General features: G+C 31.7%; 2 protein-coding genes across 2 annotated transcripts; both read right to left on the bottom strand.

Annotated features, from left to right (window-relative positions):
• Window positions 1-5,787: 5,787 nt before the first annotated feature.
• LOC11439658 (indole-3-acetic acid-induced protein ARG7) lies at window positions 5,788-6,644 on the bottom strand. Its single transcript, XM_003607042.4, has one exon. It carries the CDS (start codon window positions 6,416-6,418, stop codon window positions 5,999-6,001), a length of 420 nt encoding a protein of 139 aa, XP_003607090.1. The 5' UTR covers window positions 6,419-6,644; the 3' UTR covers window positions 5,788-5,998.
• Window positions 6,645-15,395: 8,751 nt separating this feature from the next.
• LOC11440592 (uncharacterized) lies at window positions 15,396-18,456 on the bottom strand. Its single transcript, XM_003607039.4, has 3 exons — window positions 18,272-18,456; window positions 18,120-18,185; window positions 15,396-15,685 (listed from the first exon to the last, which is right to left on the bottom strand). The coding sequence occupies exons 1-3, from the start codon at window positions 18,317-18,319 to the stop codon at window positions 15,641-15,643; spliced, it is 159 nt and encodes a 52-aa protein (XP_003607087.1). The 5' UTR covers window positions 18,320-18,456; the 3' UTR covers window positions 15,396-15,640.
• Window positions 18,457-20,480: the final 2,024 nt, after the last annotated feature.

The following is a 20,480-nucleotide window of genomic DNA, read 5'->3' as shown; positions in this document are numbered from 1 at the left end:
ACGGATGGATGAATTTGATGAATGCCTATTAAATTCAGAGATTAATTTGATATTTCAACAAATTAAGGAATGAATTTGATTAGTGTTTGCAAATTCAAGGACGAAGTTGATGATTCAGTCCATTTCCAAAACTTAAACATGACATAGACATTGTTCTCCTCATTTCATTTTAAAATTTCTCATTTCTATATTGCATTATCTTAGATATGTGTACTTTTCAGAAAAGTTGGTCCTTTAGGCCTTTGCATGTGGGAAATGATGTATGAGGGACCAACATGAAGAAAATATTGTCAAGAATCCAATCAAAGGAAGGACAAGATCCATTGAGGCTGACCCAATCGAAAATAATCAGTTGATCTAGGATTGGATACTTTTAGACCATCATAATTCAAAGACGCACGAAGTGGACCCTTTCTTTACCTTTTAATTATGCAATATAAGTAGCCTTTTTTTTTTTTTTTTTTTGACAAGGAATATATAAGTAGCCATTAACTTGCTGATTACAACAGTATAATTACATGATCAATAAATAAAAGAGGATAATTACAGCCTAATTAATCAGGCTTTGTCACATTATGCAAGTTGCTATTCACAATGGGATTGGTTCATCCTCAACTTTTCAAACCTACCTCCAACAAAAGGATGATAGTACATAAAAGTAAACATTAGTTAAATGAGATTTATGGTCGTTAAAGTGCATTAAGACAATGATAATCGATAAAATTAATATGTGAGTACAATAAGTACTACTTGATTCTTTCTAGGTTAACAGTAGTATATCCACTGAGTGAAATTTTCCTTTACCTTTGTCAATGGACTATACCCCGTGACTCTCGGCTCCACTGCACAAATTTGTATTGCTTGGTGCTGAGTGCATACTAAGGAATAATGATATGAAAATTGATCATATTTCAATTCAACAGAAGAGAAACAAAATTGCAACCACATATTTATGTTGTCACTAGTCACTACAAGGCATCATTTGTAACGTGACCAAGTTATTATAATTATTATAAGGGAACAGAGCCCCATATAGGGCCGGACCTAAAACCTTAATTCAAGAGGCTGATGGAGATTTCAAAACATGAAATAAAAGTAGATAATAAGTTTCCAAGAAAAAAATCTAGACAGAGGAAAGGTCATGGCCTCACATTTCAAGAGGTATCACACCTTGGACCTATAATATGTGTACAATCATTTGTGACAATTTTGATGACAACTTTTATTTTATATTTTTTCATTGGTTCAAAACAATAGAAAAAGAAAAAGAAAGAGAGAGAATAAGAATATAATATGAATATGAGAGAGAAAGTTGTAATAAAATGGTTGTACAAATATCATTTCTCTGTAGATAAATACTACAATGATACGATTGACGTGCTAAGTGCAATCATCAATTTGAATTGGTGTACAAAGTTCAGACCATTTACATTTCAATTGTTTAAACTCGTTCTATCAAAGCCGAAAAGTAAGCTCTCTAAGTATCTATTTGGTTTGGTGGTGGGAAAGTCAAACCCACATTTCAAAGAGCTACTTTTGTGGAAATGTAGAATTTTGCTTTCCTAGCAATCAAATTAGTCCCTACGTCCATTTGAGGTGTTAACGGTGATGACGTGGTCGTTAACCTATCAGATGGATTGCCATGTCAGATGCCACATAAGCAATGAATAAATTGGCTGATAGTGACAAAAATTTCCAAAGACGAAATTGATTGATTTCAAAAAATATTATGCAATATAGTCCCTGTTAATTTTTACTTACTATCAAATCGATCCCTAAATTATATTAAAAAAACCGTCAAATAAGTCCTTGAATTATACTCCCTCCGTCCCAAATTGTATGTAACTTTAGAAAAAATATTTGTCTCAAATTGTATGTCACTTTACAATACCAATAAAACATTAATGTTATTTTTCCTATTATAACCTTAACTATTTATTACTCTCTCTTCTTTCAAGTCTTTTATTTATCTTTTCCATATTATTTATTAAGGACAATTTTGTAAAACAACTCATAATATCTCTTTTCCACACAATATTAATTACATTTTTAATATGTGTGAAATGTCCAAAACGTCATACAATTTGGGACGGAGGGAGTATAAACATATATACAACTTCATGCTTGAAAATACCATTAAATAAGTCATATGTCTTAAGTTTGAAATATTACATAGACAAAAGCAACCAAACTATGGGGCATTAACAAGTCATAAGTTATAGAAGGATGTTCTTAAATATTACATAGCCAAAAAGAAACCCAACTTGAGGGCATAATTTAAACAAGTCAAAATATTCCAAAAGCATAATCCAAACATGCATCAAGTATCAGTTCTTTGAAAATCCGGGGGTTGGGATAAACTCCATGAACTTAGGTTGAGTTGAACCGGATGAACCATAATTTGGATATGGAACTCTAATAACGTCAGGAGCAGTTGGATGTGCTGGTGCAGGACCCCTCACTAGTGTTTGACTAGGCCTCTCATTTAAAATAATTGGCCCTCTAATGTCATACCTCCTTGTAGGAACAACATTTTCAATCATAACAGTCCCTAAATCATAAAACATTCAATCAAATAAGTCCCTAAATTATAACACTAACAATCAAATCGATCATTAAGATTTAACAGTCATGCATGTCCATGCACTACTTCATTTGCAACAACATTGACAAGATTTTGTCCCTGAATTGCAACATTTCCAACATTGACATTTTCAGCAGTTTCTGCAACTTGTCCATCATTTTCAGCAACAAGATTTTCAAGATTAACATTTTCAGCAACAAAACTTGCAGGATTAACATTTCCAGCAAAACAACATAAAAATGTAAATCACAGTACAAAATAAACCCTTTTTATAAACTATTTTAATCAGCCTTTTTTTTTTGTTCATAACTACTCTAGTGTTCACCATTTTTAGTAACCAAACATAAAAACATGAAATTTTATAGTCTTTAACACAAAACCCTAAAATCTTATGTCAAAGCGGAACTTTTTGCAACGTTCCTCGCCGGAGATGATGATGATTTTAAAGGGGTGAAGTTGATGAAGGTTTTAGCGGGAAGGAGAAAGGTCAGGGACGTTTTTGTTGTTCTAACTGAAATGTGAGGATGGAAAGGTACGGGTAATAGAGGGGTAAATTTGGAAAAACAAGGAAAAATTGAATTTAAAAAGTAAAACTGAAATTTTTAGCGTTTCCATCAAATTAGTCCTTGTACACGTGGCTTTCTTGTTGACACGTGTACAAGACACCATGACATGCAGGACGAAAGCTCAGCAGCACTAACAGAACATTTGGACGAAATGACTATTTTGATGGACGTTTGTTGAATTCAGGGACAAAGCGTGCATTTTGATGAATTGGGGGACGTTTATGTCCGATTCGTAAAAATTCAGGGACGAATTTAGGTATTCACTCAGTTTAGAAACTAAACATAGAAACTTTTTCTTGGAAATTGTATATTCAATATATTAAAAGTTTGAAATTTTGTCTTTTCAATATAAAAGTTACTTTTTAATTCCATTTTTAGTTTCTTAACTTGTGCCCTTAGGACACAAGTTAACATGACCCTTAATTAATTGTGTAAAATTTGACAAACTAGAATGTGTCATACCTTAACAAAGAGAAAAATGCATCTAATAAGTACATTCAAGTAGTTTATAGCTTACATTTTTTCTCTCTCAATGTTATCATTGCAAGCTTAATTGAGAGAAAGAAAAAGAAAGTGACGCTTTTTTATGTCATTTTATGTTTATAAGTTAGTTCAACCGTTAATTTTATCAAACATTATAAATTTAATTAGTTACCTAACTAATTCGCCGTCAACTACACTTATAAACTATCTTATCGACTATCATCTATAAGTTCATCTGCTTTAAACTAGTTTATCAAGAATTTCCACAACTTGAACCAATTTTTAATGATGAACATCATCATCACCTGTGTTTATTATGCTTTCTTTTCTTGACTGAATTTATCATGCTTCCAATTCACACAGAAAAATGTATCATGCTTTCAAAAAATATAATTACGGCTAAAATATGTATATCATTAATAGAAGGTGAGATATCAACATCATGATAAAATATTCTAAACGGTATTTATAATCTCTTGCTTGCAGAAGGACATCCATATTAATACTTGTTGTGTGCGTGATACTTGCAGCTTTTATTAGTTCATTAACTGCATTTCAATTTTTGTATACGTATAGGTCTTCCAGACATTTAGCATGTTTAAGAAAAATACACTTTTTTTTTTACAAAGGAAAAATACACTAATTTAGTACTATAATTTATCAAGATAAAATGTATGGATGAAGTAAAAAAAATGTATGGATGAGTAAAGAATTTAGTTTGATTCTGTAGATGATATAAAAGTGTAAGCATGGGACTGGCCAATGGGAGCCTTATAAGGTGCAATATGCAAAGTGTAAACATGCAAAACGTATACTTCATTTATTTTTTTGGACTCAACATAGATCTAGAGAAGTGATTAACTTCTACCAACAAGACCTCTTCCTGAGGATTTGGAATATGAAGAGTTGTAAATTTAAGATTGTTCACGATTTGATCTAATAAATAGATGTTGAGGCAAACAAATAATATTTCCAATATTAAAATAGCACTTGTGCTTGGAGTAAAATTTAATTAAATGTTAAAAGTGTGTAACTTTATAACCAAAGATAATAATAAATAAATAAATAAAGTGTATATCTTTATTCCTAACGATAATGTGATCTCTATTTGTCAAAAGAAAAAATCTCCATTGGTCAAAATTGATAGAGTTATATTAGAAGACAAAGTGTTTTGAAAATAAAATTAACAATGATAGGATATGCTTGATGGTGGAACTCACCATTTATTTTATGTGTGTATATCTTTTCAAATGATGTTTTTAATTTTCGGTAGAAATAACGAAGATTACAACTCACTTATTTAAGTGTCAAGGAACGCTTAATTAATTAGATAATTAATCAAATGATTAGTGAACTCTACCAAATAACAATGTTCAATAATACACGGATTTGATTATTGTGTGAAACAATTCTTAATCAAAACTTATTTACTCTTCGTTTAACTCCGGATCTCTGGCCCTTCATCTATGGATCGAAGAGTTGATTTTATTTTTTAAACTTAAATGATTTATCTTTGGTATAAAGGATAGATTTATAATATCAACTTAACTCAGTTAAAAAATATCATATGATCACATGATTAATTAAAAGGGAAATGTTAATCGGTGTCTTTGATACAATAGTTAAGAAAATAAATATTGTATACGTTGTATTGAAAATTGTATAGTCAATTTCTTTAAAGTTAAAAAAATATCATTTTCAATTTAAAACTTTTTTTTTGTTTTGTTAACATGACCCCTAAATGAAACTCTACGAATTTAACTTTTTAATTAAAAAAAAAATCCAAATTTTGTGTTGTTAACATATTTCATTTAACAAAAGTAGTAAATTAAAAAATACAACGCTTTTTAGTTGAAAATTCCTGTAAAATAAAAGTTAATCTAAATTAAACATTAACCCACTTGAGTTTGCTCGATAGTATTGATTTGAAATCTTTGAGTGTGCTGGTTGGATTTTTTTTTTTTTTTTTTATGTCAATTTAGATGGACTAATTTTTTTTTTAAATAAAAAATGCTAAATTGAAAGTTAAATTAAATCCAAATATCAAATATAAATTCTTAAAGATAAAAAAAATAAAAAATAAAAATAAAATTGCAAGCTTCGTTTGAAATTGATCAAAGTAATTAGCAGATCCATATACAAACCATCCACAACTTAAATCCAAAAAAAATGAATAAAATAATAATCAAACCAGATCCATAATTTTTTTCATCATTTCACCAGTAAAATATTTTCTTCCTAACATCAATCAATCATTAGCACAAAAAACACCCCTCCCCCTAACAAAAAAAGAGTTAGTGATGATTATAATATTTTCAACAAAAAAAAAAAACCCGGTCCATGAAAACCGAGTTAACTCACTAACTCAACAAATGGAGTCGTCACGAAGCAAAGGCCTCGATTCACAACTATTACTACTTCTAACATCCACGTGGCATCGTCTCTGAAAATCTTCAACCGTCGAGAACCTGAACTCGGGTCGGGCCATAACCCGAAGAATCTCTTCAAACTCAAACTCATCACACGGAATCGCAAGCGGTCCATGGTTGCAGAAACCGTACTCTTCCTCCGCTTGTATCAGAAGCTTCTTGAAGATCGGGTGATTCAAGTAACTAGCACGAACAACGAATCTTCTCATACTGGGACCCACACAAACCGCCACGTGTCCTTCCGGTACATCATACGCTCCTAATCGAGCTTTCTTTCGCCACCGGAGAAGCATTTGACGGAGGCGAACAATGCGGCGGATTTTGCTGCAGTTTCCGGTGGAGGTTGACGGCGACATTTGGAAATTGGAGGTGTGAAAAGAAAAAAGGTGGAGTGTGGAAAAAGTAACGGAGCGGGTTTTGTTTTGTTTAGTTGTAATTGGAATAATTTGGAAATTGTTGTTGAAGGTGAAACGTATATATGGTTTGAGTGGAAATAAAATGCCATTAGAGTTGAAGATAATTACGAGATTGTACCCTTTTCGCTGTTGCTGATATCGTAGTCAAGCCCATGTGACAGAGGGAGATGGGTCATGTGGGCTTTGCTTGAGCCCACTTGTTATTTTTTATGCGAATTTGGATTTGATGCATATTTTAACCGTCGGATTTTAAATTAATGGTCGAGATTGTTTAGCTTTTGTTTACGAGTTTAGAGGAAATGAGAGTGAATACTAATGTTGATTCCATTGTTGTTCAAAATGAACTCTATGATCTTAAATCAATGGTTAGGAAGCGTGCAACTGTATGCTTATACTACAGTTAGGAATCCAAATTCTTTCTTTTTTCTTTTTTTGAAAAATTCCAGATCCATTCTTTTAGTGCGGTACAATTTTGTAATGCAATGTACTAAGTCTACTTTAGGAAAGCTAAATTAAAGGCAATGTCAACTTTTTATCCTAAACAGTTTTAAAATATTGTCAGATTCTAATTATTTCAATTTTGATTTTGATCTTTTTTATAATGCATGGGTCTTTGGGTCCATCTATAGTGCTACCGCAATTATGCGAAGTGGAAGTTATTAAACTAATTGATTAATTGTTTAGTACTGTAATAACCGTATATAACAACGTAGGAGAAAAGAGAGCATCTATTTGTTATGCCACTTTGACCTCCTTTGCAATTTTTGACATGGCCACTACAAGTACAACCAATCAACCATACTGATGCGATGTAGGTACTTGTACTTCAACATAAATCCTTCTGTTGTTGGGGCTTTAAAAAAGCTCTTTATTCAAATTTGAAACAATGTATTGTATACTATCTCCTTCCAAAAATATATATCACTTTAACAAGTTGCTCATGGATAAAAGTTAGTAAGCTTTGGTATATAAGAAAAGAGAAGTTTTGAATTATGTTACAAAATTACAATTGATTAATAATATGAGAAATATTAATATTTTATTGGTATTATAAAATGACAAATAATTTATTATCTTGCATGCAGTTCTCAGCCTTATGATTCTACTTTATGAAAACCTATTTTGGACTTGAAACACTTTCAACGTTAACGTCAAACATGTTGGACAAACGAGTTCCCGCTAGTGTTGAGCTTTTCTCTTTAGCTTCACAAATCACAAGATCACATTGACACCATCCTTCTTGCTGTGAGAAGTTGTCGAATGATATTGTGGATCAGGTGTTGCCCTTCCAGCACCTAATGATGTTGATGGACCTGATATTTTGAGATTGGTATGAACTACCAATTTACCATTGAGTGTTTACAACATGCAACACGATACCTCTCCTGCTGCCAAAGGTGGTTGGAAGAATTTATGTTATTCGAAAGGAACCAATTGCATCTTGACTATTATGTTTTTTTGTTGCGCCACACATTTTCACCAATGTTATGTTCGTAGGATCAAGAGGGGATTGGTAATTTTGCCTACTTGTACTGTTGTGGGAGGGATGATGAGACTACCCTTCATGATTGCTTGCATGCAACTTAGGTTTGGCTCCGACTTGTCTCATCTAACTTTATTACTACTAATTTATTTCCGGGTGCTTGCATGGATAGATTTTCATCAACCTTAACAAACATGGGATTGAAGCTTCCAAGGATGGATGTCAAACAACTTTCATGGCTGTGTGTTGATTTCTCTAGATGTGTAGAAATAAATCAACTGTTTAGGAAGATTTACAGTGACCTCAATACTCGGCTCGAGTGATTCAAAGATGCTATAAAGACATAACCAATTACACCTTGTATCATCTTCACCAAAACCCTCGGCATAAGGAGACAACCTACATTGACTAGAAGATACCCTTAGAGGGTCGGATCAAACTCAATAATTATGGTGCTTGTAGAGGGAATAGCGAGACTTCAGGTTATGAAGACATCTTTTGCAATTCGGACGGGTGTTGGATCAAAAACCACATGTGAAAATGTGCGCTTTGTACCTAGGTTTGAATATTTATCAACTTATCGTGGAGAATGATTCAAAAATCTTGATTGATATGATTACAATTAACTGCAATCTTGGCGGTATAGTTTCCATCTTGGTGAAACATGTTTGCAATCTTTTAACTTTGGATTGACAAGTTGAATTTCATCATACTTGAGGGGGAAAATAGAAGTGCTTCTAGTATAATTTTTTTTAATTCTTTTAGTTGTCCTTTTGTAGTGTGTCCTCCTATTGAGCTCCACTGTTTGCTTTTTTATGATATGTGTGGAACTTGAATGCCCAAGATTGTTTTCGTAGCTTCTTATTTTTATTTTTATTTTGAGCATTTGCTCTATTGCTGTACAAAAAAAAACAGAAAAATAAATTAGACCAAATATTTTTAGTCAGAATGATATATACTGTTTGTTTTTTCTCGTTCCAAAAATACCCTCAATTTTTCAATAAAAATAACACATGTAATAAATAGATTAGAATAAATTTAAATATTAAAAAAATGCAGCAAACACGATAAGAATATATATATATATCTCTGGGTTTTTTTCCTTTATCATTCAAAAAATTTAACAAATTAGATGAGTATATTTATACTTACTTTTTCATTATCCCAATTATACCCTTAAAAAAATTTCTATAATAAAGATTGTTGTTGGTGTCATTAAAAAAAAGAATTTAGATTATAATTTTTTGTTATATTGTTGGAGTCATTGAAATAGATGATCATGGTTAGTTTGGTTTATTATAACTTGAAAACAATAAACATTTATATTTATATTTTTAATCAAAATCAAAATTTCATAAAAAATATCGTTCATAATTTTCGGACGTTAAGGTAATAAAAAGAGTGCGTTAGTGTTCTATAAGAAAAACTATTGTGAATGAATATATTCCTTTCGCTTGTTTTATCTTTTTCTTGTATGATGATTAACTGTCCAATGTTTTTTTTGAAGGAATCTGTCCAATGTTATTATTGATGTTACTCTTCCAAGTTATTTAGTGGTCAACTAATTTGGCAAAAATTGAAGTCATATTTTAAAATAAAGATTAATTATATAAAGAAAAAAAAGTCGCAACAAAATTTGGGTATTCCTTTATATTATATTAGTTGTATAGATTAAGTAATAAACATTCTCAAGTTGATTACTAAACAACTTAAATTTCAAGTTAGAAAAGAAATAATCTAGACGTAACTTAGTTTATTGCTTAAGTAACTAAACAAACTCACGTTGCATGTGCTAACCGGATTAATTATTAGGTTTCCCATCATCTAACATTGAGATCATTGAACTCAGAACCTGATCTTTGTCTTTAAACTGCATAAGATCCAAACTACATTACAAATCATGTAGCTTTCATTATCCTACTCACCAATCAAGGGCACAAAAATGGGAATTCATGCGAATCATTATGATTACATGAATAATTAAAAGAACAATTCGCCGTTGTGTTGGGCACAAAAGATATGATTTTTATTCTTTGAATTAATTAACTACTAAAATTGTTTGTTAGCTAGAAACCATAGAGAATTAAACTTATGGAAATGTAAGTGTCTCATATATAAGATTCATTGAATCGTTTGGTATTAGATTAATCTGAAGTCTCAATCATCTCAAAACTGAAGTTCGCACGTTTTAAATGTGGTAAAAATAGAATGTTCGGAGTTCGAACTCCAACCCCTACGTATATTATACAATGTTCTTATCAATCGAGTTAAATTCACGGTGACGTAGGTTTCCAACAACAACAAAATATAAAGTAAATAATTAATTATTAATCACAAAACATAAAATATGAAAATGAATGGTACCGAGCAAAAGAAGACGTGAAATAAAATACTAATAAAAATATTGGGACCAGGAGAAAGATCCCGTGATAACATACCCAGGTCAATTTATAGCTTTAGTTGTTTACTAGTGTAATTAAAATATGAAGAAAGAGACAAACATGGGAAGACAAAATCAACTGTATTTCGTTTTGTAATGTAACATTTTCTTAATACCATGATTTTCTTGTCCCCGGTATCATTTTAACACAGTAATCCTGATTAGATTAAAGTTTAATTGATGATCTTGGAATATATGCTGGGCCCAGCATGAACAATAACCACAGAAATGAAATATACTCCTACTAACAATAGAATACTAATATTACAATCGTGGAGAGAGAAATTAAACCAGGGTTAATCGTTTGAAAGATTTCTTCGATCTATGTTATTTTAGAGGTTCTTCGATCCTACATTGTTTTCTCCTGTTAATGCATTGTAAATATGACATTTTGTGCGTCGCTACGAAGATTAATTTTTAAATTTTGTGAACTAAAATGAACGGTATACTTTCAATAAAAAATTAACCAAGTTGCATGTTTGAAGTTGAATTTAAAATTAATACATTGATTGAGTTAAAAGAGACTTATTCCATCACATCTCTCTTAACAGCTATTCAATGGGAGCTTGTTTGACAAAATCAAATGATGGTGACTTTGTTTGGATATAACTTTTGTCAAAATGCACTCTTTGATTCATCCAAACTCGCAGAAAATGTAAATATCCATTTAAATTATTTTATTTTATTAATAAACGAAATGACAAATACATTATAAACTCACATATATGAATGGAGGTGTTATGGTTGTACCTCGATCATAATGTTTGGCTTAATAATTTTGATATTTTTATCAGTTCCACCGTAACATGAGTTAATTAGATATATACATTATGTCTGCAGAATTACCAAAAGGATAGCTTATATTGTTGGGACATACACTTCAGATCACACACATTAATTTTATTTTAGTGGCAAAATCGCAAGGTTGAAAGTATCACCCTCAATTTGGGTTTTCTTTGTCTTCAAGCAAGTAGTTGTAGAGCATGATAAATGATAAAACTTACCTGCAAGATTTTACTTCGAGTCTCTCCGGTTTAAAAAGTTCAACAACTTAATGATCCATTATTACTTTAAATTTTTTAACTCAAACATTAAAATTGTCTTTTATTTTCCATATATGTAGCCATTCTGATGTAAATAACAATCAATAATTTTAAAAGTTAGAAATATAGTGAAATTTTAGTAAGTTTTAAAATGCCTAGCCTAGAAACCAATCTCTGAAAAGTAGTTAGATCAAGGTGCTTGGTGAAGAAGTCGGTTAGTTGGTTAGCAAAACTGACTGAAAAGCGGATGAAAGAGTATTGCCTGAAGTTTTTTTCCCATACAATATAGCGGCGGTCAATATCGATGTGTTTTGTGCTTGCATGGAATGTAGGATTAGAGGCAATGTGTCGTGTTGATTGGCTATGACCTAGATGGCACCCAACGGCAGTTAACTGTCACTAAAAGCGAATGACCATTAACTACTGTGAAAAGTATTTTAGTATTTTTGAGGTGTTAAAGAGCACTTTGTAAAGTGAAACGAGCAAAATCCTTTAGAGAGATCAACCGAGGCCCATATTTATTAAATTTCAATGGGCTTTAAAATATCGCACAATCATACAACAATCATTTTTTTTTTTTTTGACAAACAATCATTTAATATTACACACTTAAATGTTCATATAAAGCTTCAGAAAAAGAAGAAAAAAAAAAAAAAAAGTATTTGCATATTTCCTAATTCTTAAGTTTTTTAGCATACCAAATAATAATGATAAAAAATTAAAGCAAAAGAATTGAGACAAAAAGAAAGATACTTGTCAAAAGTTTTTTTGTAAAAAATGTTAGCCAAAGGAAACCCAACACAAAGCACTCAATGTACAGAAATATTTATGGTGACAATTAGAGTACCATGGAAGAATGGTGGGTAATTTACCCCAACCAATACACATTAGCCACATAAGCACATTTTTAAGTGGTATCTATGAACTATCTTGACCCCACCAACAAATTGCTCATTTTCATTGGTTGGTGGGTAAATTACCCACCATTCTTTAAAGGTAATCTAGAAAAAACCAATATGTATACAGCACGAATTGCTTAAAAATTTTCTACAAATATGAAGTGTCTCATAATTTGTACCATTTTTTTTAAAAACCCTCATCATTTGTTCATGTGATCGCATTTTGTTAGGGTTCTTGTGTGAGTTTAACAAGAAAAATTTAAAATACCCCTCCTGATGGGGAGTGGGTACAGAAGTCATCCAATGACACATTACTTTTACTCATTCATACGGTTAATAACATTTTTAGCAATAAAAAATATATAGTTTGCACACTATTTATGTTAGACGTGAATTTGTCATTTCCACGTGAAATGACATTGTTATGTGGTTATAACACGAAGTATATATCTTGAAACTCACTCTGGTTGGCCTAGTAGTATTGGTTTGAAACTTGGGAATGTGCTCCTCTTTAAGGTCTTAGGTTCGATTATCTCTGATGCCAATTTGAAGGGGTTAATTTAGCTTCTTCAAAAAAAAAAAGTATATATCATGAATACAAGCAAAAATACACATGTGTACTCTTAGGTTTAAGTGTTTAATACTTTAATTAACTTCAGTTAATAGCTACTAATTGTTTTTGATAATTTGTGCCCAACTTTTGGTTGAAACAATTCCCTTTCTTTTTTTGGTAGTGGTCGAGGTTCGAAACCCGGACCTTGCTTATAATATGCATTGTCCCGACCAATTGAGCTAAGCTTACGAGGACAAACAATTCCCTTTCTTTGATATGCGTGGAGAGTTAAAGACAAAAAAATTGTACTCATAAAAATGACACGGATAGTAGATTTGTATACATAATTATTTTCTTTATAATTTGATTTATAACTTACTATATTTGGATCCGACCATCATTAATTCTGGAGAAAGAAGAAAATAACTAAGAAAAAAAGACCGGCTCTCATTGATCTCTACAATGAGCAACTGATTCCATTTCAATTTTTAGGGGAAATAGGATCATTTTCTAACTGATGATCACTTTCCATCATGATGCTTTTCATAGGTTGTATTTTGATTCAGATACCTTTCTTCAAAGGAACAATTAATACTTCATGAATAGAAACATTGTGAGAGACGTGAAAAGAAATTTAAGTAAAGAAGAATTAGTCCTTAATCAATGGCAAATTATTTATTTGTGTGACAACCAACAAAGGCTCAATGTCCCACTCAGTTTTCTCACTACCAAAATGTAGAGAAAGCTAATTAGTATCACCCATAACACAAGTTTTGGACTGGAAAAAGATCAATGTATTTTTTTCTAATTGAATACCATCTGCAATACATGGAAGTATATATATACTCTCAAAAGGATGGGGACTAGGGAATAATATGTCCACCCCGGCTAAGATAAAGAAAGCAACATTAGCTCGTCTATTTACAAACGTAACCTCAAAGTTAGGAATAAGTAGCAAAATGTTCCTAGTTCCTAGTTCCAATCCTGTCACATCTTTCACATATGCATTGATAGTGTGAACCACCCATTGGGCATCCAATTCGTAGATGTTAAGTGTGGCCATGTATCATCTCTTAAACACATTCATTAATCAAGTAGCATGAAACGAAGTTGACAGGAAGGGAAGGAAACATCAACATTTATTTTAAATCTCCCCGTGAAGGCTTCATTCAGATGAAGGGTGTTTGTGGTGTAGGACATCGAGCTTCATTGGTTGGGACCAAGGAACCACAAGTTAAATGGTTGATATTAAACCGACAGTCAGAATTTCACCTAAAATCACAACAAGTAAACAACGAATAATTCTTAAAAGAGGTGTGTTATTTGAACAACAATTTATTTGAGAACTTATGAGACAACCATAAATTTACAAAGAAAAGTAGGTATTGACATGAAAACTCAAACAATAGAGAGAGAAAGTAAAAGCATAACGTGAGTATGAAATAAAAAGTTGTCACAAAAGTTGTTACAAATGATTTTTTTTTTTTATTGACAAACCAAATACTACATTAAGGAATATGTTAGCGCCTTAGCGGGTTATTTTAAACTAAACCGATCTAATGCAAAAATTTCAATTCAAGAGAGAATTCATAAAGGACCCATCACATACAAGAAATATACCTTTGATATTTGTAAGATTTCCAGACCTCAATTATTTTTTGTGCATATATGTATACCAAAAAAAAAAATTGCATCTGTTGAAATAACTTGCTCTTATTTTTGGTACAAAACCTTGCTCTTTCTTTCTTCTAAAGTGAAAAATTTTAAATATCAAATCCACATGAATTATTCCTCAAATTTCGCATATCATTTCTTAGGATGGGGATCGCAAAATAAGGTCCAACGGTTAACTCATCCATTATGACAATGTAGCTCACTAATCAATCGATTTGCTCTCCAATTTTTCTCACTGATCAATTTGCTCTCCAATTTTTAGCAGAAAATGACTCCCGGACACAACAGAAGTCCACTATTCAAATTTCCATTTTCACCCTCACCTTTCAACCGTTGCCCCATAGAAGAACCCAACACATCTATGCATTACGTAAAGGTACTCGCAAAACCAACACACCTATTCGGTTTTCCGTCATGAGAGAGTGGGTTCAGTCAGAAAAACTCGCAAGGGGCATAATAGAAGAGGGAGAAGTTGGGAAAGCACTGAAATTCAGTAGATGAAAAAGACCCACATAGAGTGGAAACCTGCTATTACCTGTAGTTTTGGGAGGATCAAGGATCAGATCCATATTAGGGATTCCCATTGGAACAGGAGGATTAGTTTCATTAATAATCCCTTTTAAGTAGAAACTCTGGTAGATCTAAAACATAGCATAATAGCATAATTTATTGTTTCATACATTCAGAAGAAGAAAAAAATCCGGCATTGGAACGTTAGACCGCCATTTTCAACTTGTTTTTTCGTTAATCTAAGGGATATTACTATGAGTTTCACATAGTAGAATAAACCAGTGCTGGACTAACTCAATAAAAAAGAACAGAAAATAGATGCAAATGACAAAACAGTATATAGCAGGCCCGTGCAATATCAACTGGAAACTCAAAATGAGACAAGATAACTATCAAAACAAGGCAAAATTATCATGATTTGAACATTTTCACAATGCACTAAACTCAATGCTTATGATTAACCAAATCTTAAATCAGAAGAAAAAAAAATTGGGAGAGCACATGGTACAGTTCCACGTCATGAATTATTTGAGTATTCTGCTCCATCCATGTCACTGGTTTCAGTGAGCCTTGGCCTCAGCTTTCTGGTGAGACTTCGCTTTTGACTGAAAGTAGAACAAATGTTATAACAGGAATCAAACACGGTGAATGCAAGGTCAAAAGCAAACAGAAGTTCCAGAGTTCAAAATAATCATAAAAGATGTTGAAGCAAGCATCCTAATCCTAATCGCTTACAAATATAGAAGAAGAAAAAAAAACAAATGGAAATATGGAAGGTGTTCAGCATTAGAGACAAGGATGCACTAAACCAGACCGTTAAAAGCGTAACATATGGAGATACATAAAAAGTATATCTGATCTGAACCTTTCAGATTTGAGTACAACACAGAATATAAATATTTTACCCTAAATCGGGGGACTACTAACACTCGGCAAGGTTGTCAAACTAGCTTATGTAAAGTCATGAATTCCTCACTTGGATAATGATATAAATAATAATATTAAAAAAACAAACTTGAACAAACTCATCATTCAAGTACAGCAGGGATATCTATGCAGTTTCAGACCTTAATTTTGACCAAGAAGCAATTTTACACCTTAATTGTTTGTGTTGTTTGTCTCATATTTTACAATACAAAACATTAAAAAAGTAGAAAACAAAATGACCAAAACATGTTCTTTTGGGAAGAAAAAATATATTGACTTTATGATGCTATCACTATTTTTATAGATGGACATCACAGCAGAACAAAAATATTGAGTTTACTTGCATGGGATTGAGCAGGTACCCATAAATAGTTATCTTATACTGACTACTTATTTATTCAGGTACTGGTAATTATTTGCGTTCACATTGTTACATACCTAAGACTAACTTACCAGTTACCACTCAAGTTCAAATTAGTCGACACACAACACCGCTAAGTTTGTTGCTAAATTGTTTGACTTGTTATTAAATTAAACAAATCGCCGTACACCTTGAGTGAGCGATTATGAACAAAGTAGCAATTATAACTCATATTTTGTTGTAAGCTTTTATATTTATATATAATATAGATCCTTTAGTACCAAAATTGTAATTTAAAAATTTTATTGAAGAATCATATGGTAATATCATGCCCGGCCCTGTGCATGTGCAGCCAGTGCTACATCACAAGGCCTCAGATCTATTGGAGTTTCATAATAATAAGCCCATTATACTGCTACTATATCGTTACTACACGTTGAAAAAAAGTTAGACGGCAGCTACACAGCCGGAGTATTAATTATAAACATAGATATGAGTACAAAAAGGTGAAAACATTGATGACAATGAAAAGAGTCAGAATTACTGCACTATATAATGACTCGCTGATCAAACATCCACATGACCCGTCCTTAATTTCTTGCTGTGTCGGTGGTTTGGAGACCTATGGTCATAGGCCTCCTTCCCAAACAAACCCTACAAAATCTTCCTCTTTGGCACAACCCTTATTCACCTTTTGCTAGTTCCTATTGTATATTTTCTTGTGAAAATTGATCAACGAGTAAATGGTTATTTTAGTCTTCTTGTGAAAATTGATCAAATTGATTTTAAATTCTTATAAATTGACTAGTACCACTTTTAAAAGTTTTTTTATCCATATTACCTTTAATGAATTGTGGGTAGTTTACCCATCACCCAATCAAAATAAGGGATCATTTGGATTAGGCTTATTTTGAACTTATGTAAAACAACTTATGCAAATAAATAAGCTTTTATATATTATTCATAAGTTTGTCAATGTAGCTTATGAAAAAACAGTTTATAAAGATACAATTATCGTTGATGAAACCATAAAAAGTAACATAAATGCTTATTTATTTGAATAAGATATTTTTTCATAAGCTAAAAAATAAGCCAATCCAAACGGACCCCAAGTCACAAACAATTTTGCAAGTGAAGTGAAAAATAGTTTGTGGGTAGCACTTGCAAATTTACTTCCATTGCTAATTTTTATGTTAGTTACAAGGATGATTATTTTTTATTTATAAAAGTTGCGTTTTTCGTATCAGGGCCCATTTTTAATATTAGAACACCGGAACAATGCGTTTAGTAATGCGGAAAGGTCCGTAGTATCGTTTTGCTTGTTTTTGTGAGGATGGACTCCAATTTGATTAGAACGCCCTGATATCCATATATCACTAGGCAAAAGAACTTGATTCAACCTAAGACTGTGGATCTAGCTTAAAAATGAAATCAGAAAGTTACAATAGCCGAAGTTTAGATTAATAACGCCACCAATGATAACAAATCAGCGCTGTTCAGTCAAAAAATCAATATCCCTTGAATTCTATCCTAGATTAACTATAGAAATCACAGCAGCAGCAACTTGCAAAGACAATAATCAAATTAGAGCAAGAAAGTTGCATAATTAATGAAAACTATTACACCACAGAACTAATTAACTGCAATTAATCCAAAAACTGTTTTTTAATATTCAAAAGGGGTTTTCTTCAAAGCAGTGACAATAGATCAATAAAAATCAGAACATTAAAATAAGGGATTCGTTACAATACCTTAAGATATTTGAGCTTAATGGATCCATAAACAATGCCGAAGGAGAAAGCAGAAGCTCTAGCGACCTACAAATACACAAAATGAAAAATTAAATAAAAATTCTAACAATTCAACTGGTAAAGAAAACAAAGAAGCGAAATTAGGGTTTTACCAAAGCTAGAGTGCTGGTACCGGAATAAGGTCCTGGTGGTGGTGCCATGAGATCGGTTCTAGTTAATCGCAAAGGAAACGATTCTGAATGAAGGAGAAGAAGAATACTCGTTTTCTTCACAGCTCACGATTTAATTATCGAACCCTAGAGAGTAGAGATTAGAGAATGTAAACGATGTCGTTTTATGAACCCGTACCCTATTTTATTGTTTTGACCCTGTCCAGGCCCATAATATTGCGCCGCAAGTTAAGACCCAAATCTTTGCAATGGCTGGCTACGCTTGCAACATATAGAGGATTGCCTGAATTGGCATTCATCCTGATAAATAAAAATATATTTTTTTCACTTTGATAAAATTCAAGTGAAAAAAATTTGTTGAAACTAATTTGTAAATTCAAGTTTTCAAAATTGAAATGGATTTTAACAAAGTAGAATTTGAGTTTTCTAGAATAATAAAATTAAAAACTAACATAAAATATTGGTTGGGTGAACACAAATTTAGAATTTGCCGAAATCGATTTGTATTTTGAAAATTCAAAATTTGATTTCTCCGGAATAGAAATAGGGTCCAAGAAAATTTGAATTTATTTTGTTTATATAAAAAAAATTAGAATAGAATATTTTGTCAAACTCAAATTTTATATTTGTAAAAGTATAAATGTGTCATGACTATCTAACAATGTTGTAGAGTTAAGTTGTAATCAATTTTTTTTTTTTAAATATAAGGGGGTGTTTGTTTGGGAGATAAAAAATATATTCCTGGGAATAAGGGCATTAAATACGATATTCCTATGTTTGGTAGAAGGGAACAAAAATAATATACCCAGGAATAAATGATTTTCAGGAATCTTATTTACCCGTTGACTCTCTATTTTTATTCCCGGGGGTGGGGGGCTGGAATCTTCAATTCCTGGGAATGAAATCTCCACATTCATGGTGAAAACCCACCCATACCCCTATTTTACCCGCGCTTCTTCCCTCCTAATTTTTCCCATGCGTTTTCTAAATTAATAGAAACCCACATATATATAAACCCCTCTTTGCTCTCTCTTTTCACTAATCTGGATCCAGATCCATCCATAACAGGTTTGTGTCTTATGTTTTGTTTTGTTTTTTGCTGTTTTTGTTTTCTTAGATTGCAATTACATTGTTTCTTGTTATGTATTATTATAGTCCTAAGTCCTAAGATAAAATTTACCCTGACTAATTAAAAAATTTCTTAGATAGAAACAGGGTACTCTTGTTATGTATTAAAAAACAAGTATATATCATGACCAATACCTTTGTTAACTCACATAATTTACTTTGCTTGATTGAAAATAACATAAAAAATATTATTTTTCATCTATTGAATGTAAAAGGGTATTTTAATAATTTTGACATTTATTCCTGAGATTATACATTTTAAACCAAACATATTTTTAGTATTCCCAGGAATTTAGAAAGAAAGTTCCAAAGAATTCAAATTGGTAACCAAACACTTTTTTAAAATATTCCTAGGAATATAATTCCAAGGAATATATTCCTGGAAAAGTTATTCCAGAGAATAATTTTTGCATCCGTGAAACAAACGCCCCCTAAGGAAAAACATTAAATTTTGGGTTGAGGGTAGAAATTGGGGTAGGATAATATTTTTCTTGTTTTGAGTGTACTATCTTAACATTTGCGATCAAAGAACTACATTTGGATCCACAATCAATAAAATGAAACATATAATTGAGTTATCAAGATTTGTTCATTTGCTTCAATTCTTCTTCTAACTAACTTACATAACGTATATTAAGATTATGCAATAAAATGATATAGGTGTATGCTTATCAAAACGAGGTTTTATAAATCAAGAAATTTGTATATTTAATTGTGTATTAGGTTGTAAAATTACACAGTTTGCTGTATCTTCAGCATGGTGTTGATAGTAACATGCTACTGGAAGTTGATGATTTTAAGTTGTGATGGCTATGGGAGCTTTGTTTGTTTCCCGTGTAAAATACCTTCAACAAGTCATAAATGAAGTGTTTATTCAGTGGCATATGAGTGTGTGTTGTTACTGCTACCACATTAGGAAGGAAACTGCCTATTCACTTTTGCTGGAATGAGCAATAACATGTTCTAAAATAAGAAAAAAGAAAGTAATTTATTCTAAATACATAACAAAAATTATTGAGCTTTTTGTAACTAAGTAACATTCACAACTTTTGCTTGTTCCCTT

This window comes from Medicago truncatula, chromosome 4 (assembly GCF_003473485.1).
Source record: "Medicago truncatula cultivar Jemalong A17 chromosome 4, MtrunA17r5.0-ANR, whole genome shotgun sequence".
Lineage (NCBI taxonomy): Eukaryota > Viridiplantae > Streptophyta > Magnoliopsida > Fabales > Fabaceae > Medicago > Medicago truncatula.
This window is presented reverse-complemented; position numbering and strand designations above follow the sequence as displayed.